The sequence below is a fragment of the Tupaia chinensis genome, unplaced genomic scaffold, assembly GCF_000334495.1.
Source record: "Tupaia chinensis unplaced genomic scaffold, TupChi_1.0 Scaffold000450_1, whole genome shotgun sequence".
Taxonomy (NCBI): domain Eukaryota; kingdom Metazoa; phylum Chordata; class Mammalia; order Scandentia; family Tupaiidae; genus Tupaia; species Tupaia belangeri.
The window spans coordinates 628992-635295 of NW_006159956.1; the positions used below are offsets into that span (position 1 = coordinate 628992).

General features: G+C 41.6%; 1 protein-coding gene across 3 annotated transcripts in view; it reads right to left on the reverse strand.

The window, feature by feature from the left end:
• The window catches only part of DMC1 (DNA meiotic recombinase 1), a 56122-nt gene extending 49976 nt beyond the window's left edge, over window positions 1-6146 (reverse strand). For 2 of the 3 annotated variants that reach the window (XM_006155363.2, XM_006155359.2), the window contains exons 1-4: window positions 5952-6146; window positions 3607-3690; window positions 2995-3039; window positions 804-950 (exon numbers count right to left, since the gene is read on the reverse strand). In XM_006155363.2, the coding sequence (XP_006155425.1) occupies window positions 804-950; window positions 2995-3039; window positions 3607-3657 (243 nt within the window). In that variant the 5' untranslated portion in view covers window positions 3658-3690; window positions 5952-6146. The remainder of the gene's footprint in view (window positions 1-803; window positions 951-2994; window positions 3040-3606; window positions 3691-5951) is intronic. The other variant, XM_006155361.2, reaches the window with a different exon arrangement.
• Window positions 6147-6304: the final 158 nt, after the last annotated feature.

Consider the following 6304-nt stretch of genomic DNA (forward strand, 5'->3'; position numbering starts at 1 on the left):
CGGAAGAGCAAGCAGGTTTACAGAAACAGCCAGCCATGTTGGGGTAAGGGAACAAAATGGACGAGATCTAATATGCAAGATCTAATATGCGCCCTTCCACACTAGTGGTCTCCAAAAGCTGTACACAAACTCTTGAGTTAGAGTCATATACACTGTTGTCTAAGCCTGGCAGTAGCATGAGTTCTCTTACAGTTTGTGGGCCTAGCTAGAGGGTATAAGTTACTGTAGGTCAACCACCTAGTGAGTGTATTCTTGGTCATCTCTATCTCAACTGCACACATGTAGACCCAACTGTTTCAATCCTTTTCTAGCTCATTGCTCTCCTACAATTGTCCTATTTCAGGAAATAGTCACTTCTCTAGTACTGAGTGTTTCACAACAGCTGTAGGTATAACATTTAAGGAGGTACAAAAACATAATGAGGAGGAAGGTAAAAAACAAAACAAAACAAAACAACAGCAAAAAAAAACACCAAAAAAAAAATCTTGAAAAGGAGAAGAAAAGGCAGAGAAACAGAAAGCCAGAAAATGGTAATATAAAGGGAGACAAAAAGAAAAGTTTTGACAAAAATAATTACCTTCATGAGTGTTCCACGTCTCTTAACCCCTACCTCAATCTTTAGAAATTAATTTGTGTTACTTTGAAACTGTAGTGATAAAAAGTTAACATGGGCAGTATAAGACACTGTGATCCATAGGAACTCACAGTTCCCACAATAGTTTCTAATGCTTATAAATAGGAATGCTACAAAGAATTCAAAAGGCATTTCTAAACTAAAACAGCAAAGAATGAATTTTGCTTACAATAAGTTTGTTGGCTGCCTCTTTAATCTTGTCCACTTTGGCTTCTGAGAGGCCTTTGACATTGCACAGAGCTCTTCTGGTTGTCATTTGTATCCCTTTAATGGTACAGATTCCTACTGACTTCAGTTTCTTAATGTCAGCCACGTTCTGAAAGTAAAAGAATGTGCACAGCAAACTGATAAAATGCCAGCCTGAAAGGCTCCCATACTATGTCATGTGCTTTTGTGTCCATCTCGCTGCACCATGATACCAATTTTATACAAGCAGCCAGGTGGAACCCACCCACCATGTAGCCAAATGTTCTAGAAATATCGGAGTAGAACACCAGCAGGCTGCCAAATGTTCTGGCTGTGCCCTGATTTCCCAAGAATGTTAGTGAGACCATGGCAATGTAACAAAGAATTTAAAAGAAAAGTCTGTTGGTGGAAAAGCTAACAAAACTATCACACATTCACCCCCTCAGTTCAGCTCCTTCCTTCTACAGAACTTCATTACCATTATGTTCTTTCAAAATTGTGAAAGATATTTTTTCCTCTGTTTCTGGAAGATGCAAATAACTAAATAACCATAGGGCCAGGATTTTCTCTTGCTTCTATTTTCTAAAACTAATTGAAAGAGATTAAATGTAAGGGCTTCAAAAGAAGTCAATGGAATTTTACTATCAACTGATTGCTGTGAAATCCCTCTAATTTCTTATTTCAAGTCTGGATTGCTGCCAACATCACTTACTCCAGTCATCCATAGAACTAAATTTTCTGTTAATGAAGACAGTAGATGTATATAGATAAGGAGATGGAAACTGAGTTCAGAGATAGCTCTGATCACCTCCAATGGGATCAATGGTTAGCCAGAGGTACTTTTGCTCCCTGGGTACATTTGACAATGTCTGAAGACAAGGCTGGAGGGGTGCTTCTGGCATGTAGTAAGTAGAGGTCAGAGATTTTTGCTAGATACCATATAATACACAAGACAACTCACTACAACAAAGAATTAACCAGCTCCAAATATGAAAGATGGGAAAACAAGTTGAATAGACAACTCTCCAAGGAAGACATGTGAACGGTCAAAAAACTTATGGAAAAATGCTCAACAACCTTTATCAAAACCACAGTGAGGTACCACCTAACCCTAGTCAGAATGGCTAAGATTCAAAAAATAAAAAAATGATAAGTGCTGATTAGGCTGCGGTAAAAAGGGAACCCTCTCACGCTGTTGGTGGGAATGTAAATTAGTACAGCCACTGTGGAGAACAATATGGAGGTTCCTCAAAAACCTACAAAAAAGAGCTACCATATGATCCAATAATTCCACTCCTGGGTATTTACCCCCAAAGGATAGGAATACACTCAGTTGGAAAGTATTTGCACATCTATGTTTATTGCAGCATCATTTGCAATTGCTAAAACATGGAATCAACCCAACAGATGAATGGACTGAAAAAATGTGGCACATATACATTATGGAATACTATTCAAACATAAAAAACAATGAAACCCTGGCATTTGATTAAAAGTTGACAAATATGGGACCAGCAGTTAGTGTAATGGCTATGTCGCTGGACTCCCATGTAGTCGACCGCGGTTCGCGTCCTGGACCCGGTGGCTTAAAACTCACGCCAGGCACGTGTGCATGCATGTCCAAGATCCTGAGAGGAGAACGGAAGAGAAGGGATTGCGGCATGGCCATCCCCCCTGGGGGGGGGACTTCTCGCTTTTTGTCTGTGTCTGTCTGGTAAGCACACGCGCCCTATAGCAAAAACCTCTCAAAAAAAAAAAAAAGTTGACAAATAGGGAAGATTTAATGCTGAGGGAAGCAAGCCAGACTATGAAAGAGAAACATTGTATGTTCCCCCTTAATATATACTGAATGTACTCCATGACAGAAACTGAAAGACTGGAAGGTAAAAAGGCTTGGAGAGCAACTGTAGATAGCAAAGCCAGTGTGGGAGGGAATGGACAATGGAGGGAGGGAATCAAGGGGGAAAAAAAGAAGCAAAACCATCTAACAAATATAAAAATGGAAAATTATCTGGTGATGATAATGTATATCTTTGGACTAATATACAATATATTCATGATGAGAAAATCCATTTTGTATGCTGTAAGGATGTACAGTGATTGAATGTAAAATTATAATTTTTTTAAAAAGCTGATGCTGAGACAATTTAACCCAGCATTGAAAAACTACTTACAATTCCATGTTTTTGTAACAGGTCAATGTCTTGAAACAAAGATTCCTAAAGGAGATAGAACAGAAAAGAATTGATTCTTCATATCCAAGTGATTAATATTAAAGACTTAATTCAATCAAATGAGTCATTCCAAAATACCTCAAACTCCACTTTTCTAGATAGATTGAGGAAGGGTCAATAATGCTTTTTCAAACACATTGTTACCTTAGAAGAAGCACCAACATTGAATGAATTCAGAAACAAATTACCTTTCTCATGACCTTCCTAAAATTTTAAAACCTTTACTCAAAGGAATGAAACAACATTTGACCTTTCTTAAATACATTTTCCCCTCCAGAACTTGAACTCCTTCCTCTTGAACCAGGCTGCTATACTGTACCAATGTGCATAGGACAAGTATGGCCATACCAGTTGTTAAGTTATAAAAATACTTTCATATCAGTTGCTAAGTAGCTAATCTTCGCACCCATCACTGAACAAGTTCTTACATATTTTTAATATACAACTATGTCTTATTTATCTCAGTTTCTAAATATAGTAGCTAACAGAGAACAAACTTGATTTTTGTGGAATGACTGAATGTCTACATATCTTTTAACATTCTAGACATACCTCTTCATCTTGTAATCCTGGTTCTTCCAGAACAACTTGATCCTCCTTCATATTGAAAGGTGAACGGCAGAAAAACAATCAACTCTGGAAAAATAAGAAATATTACTTAAGAGGTAGATCATATAGTAAAAAAATCCTTTGCCTGAGATCTCCTTGGTTTCATTTAAAAATTACCAAGGACAGAAGGATAGGAGAAACATTTAATCTAGAAAGACTGGGCTGACCCAATTCTGAAAGAAGAATGGAGAAGGGATTGCAGCAGAGCCATTCCCCTGGAGGTGCTTTATCACTTCTCCTTTCTCTCTCCAGCAAGTGCATGCACCTGGAACAAAATTTAATATAATAAAAGACTGGGCTAACCCATCTCCTTCCTGCTGGGCATGTGACATTATTTCTTTTGTGGGTGAGTGGGTGTTGAGGGGGGACACTTCATTGGTTTCTTCTCACTTTCTTTCTTTCTTTCTTTCTTTCTTTTTTTTTTTTTTTTTGAGAGAGATTTTTGCTATAGGGCACATGTGCTCACCAGAGATAAACAAAGAGACCAAAAGTGAGAAATCACCTCTGGGCGTGGGGATGGCCACACCATGATCCTTTTCCTCCATTCTCCTCTTGGGATTTTGGGCACACATGCACACGTGCCCGGAGTGAGTTTTAAGCCACAGGGTCCAGGACTTGAACTGCGGTTGACTAAGTGAGAGTCCAGCTACTTAACCATTATACCATCTGCTGGTCCCACCTCTCACTTTTTTTTAAACACAGCTCACTTTTTTTATATCATCTTCTGATTTCCTGTTGCATAGTTAATCATGACTGTATGATAATCTTAATTTTGCTCAAGATGTTACTTCAAATTGCATATTGCAATTAACCTTCCAGGTTTATGTTAAACAGCACTCTCAAAACTTTCACATAACATCATCCTTCCCTATGTCCTCCTTGGCACCTTGAAGTTAGTCTACCTTCAAAAAATAGATTTTATTAGGACCAGCAGTTAGCGTAATGGCTATATCGCTAGACTCCCACGTAGTCAACCGTGGTTCGAGTCCTGGACCCGGTGGCTTAAACTCATGCCGAGTGCGTGCATGTGCGTGCGTGCCCAAGATCCTGAGAGGAGAATGGAGGAAAAGGGATTGCGGCGGGGCCATCCCCCCTGGGGGGTGATTTCTCCCTTTCTATCTCTCTGTCTCTGACTGTCTGTCTGGTGAGCACATGAGCCCTATAGCAAAAACCTCTTCAAAAAAAAAAAAAGATTTTATTTTTCTCATGTGAATGAATGGCTTCCTGATTGCTGATTATGAATGGCACTCTTACAAATGTCTTTTTGTTTCTCAGAACATTCGCTATACTTTGTTTCACAGAATTTACCAGTTTCATAATTTTAAGATTTAAAAATATTGTGGATTAGGGCCAGCAAGTGGCATGGTGGTTAAGGTGCTGAATTTCCACATGGCTGACTGCAGTTCAAGTCCTGGACCCAGTGGCTTGAAACACACCAAGTGAGTATGTGCGTGCCCAAAATCCTGAGAGGAGAATGGAGGAGAAGGATTGCAGTGTGGCCATCCTCTCAGGGGATGATTTCTCACTTTCTCTCTCTGTTTCTCCAGCAAGCCCACAAAACCTATTTTTTTGAGTACATCTTAAAAAGTATATTGTGGATATTCAATATTATAGTCAGGGCCAATAAGCAGTTAAGTGCTTAACATTGTAGTTGTTTTTAAATCTCACGGAGCTATAAGGCATGTCAGTGTTCATCAAAATAAAATATGGTCCAAATAATCATTTTTCTTGGTCTATTCCGCTTACTCATTTAATACAAAAGTCTGAGGTTGGAGCCTAGCACAAAGGGAACGAGCTAAGGACAGAATATGATCACTGACACCTAGTACTTTCAAACAGCATAGAAGACAAAGGGGTCGGTTTGAATGGAATCTTCTGGAATACTGTGCATGACCCACCAACATTCCACATTCACTGTCCTCACTGAAGGGGGAAGAAAATCCATTTCCTCGTGATAAAACGTAAAAAATTGTCCCCCATCCTTCTCAAGTAGGAAGTGCGGGATCTTAAGTAGGGCCCCCCAGACACCCGGCTTTAGGACCACCGTGGCTGTCCCTTATGGTCAGAAGAGCGGGGTTCGGTCGCCCTCGAAGCCTCCCTCAGCAGAAGGCTGGTCGGGACATTTTCCTGACACCGGATTCCCTGAGAGACAGAGGACGCCGCTTCCAGACTCGGCCCGACTTCATCTAAAATGAGGATGCTGGGAATGACTCCGTGCCGGGTGGGGCGGAATGCAGCGCCCCGAGCCCAGGCTCCCTAGCCCCAGCGCCACAACCACCCGGTGTTACCAAGGAAGGGCGCCGGAAGGTGGCACGGGGTTCTCGAAGCCTGGGTGTCCCCTCAGATTCTTAACGCGCTTTCCCTTTTTCACTCATTACCCAGTACCCACAGTCTGTCCGAGATTTTCACGGTGAAGCCCTCCGCCCCCGCGCGCGCGTCCCAATCCCCAGCTGACAGGATTCTAACTGCACCAGAACTAGGAGACCAACAAGCGCGCAAGGCTGACCTCAGGGTTTGGCGCCAAATGACGCAGTGGGCGCGCGCTCGGCGTGGGCGGGGCCCAGGGCGGGGCGATGGCCTAGGGGCGGGGCTAAGGGTGAGGGGCGGGGCGAGGACCAAGGGGCGGGGAGAGAACATTCCG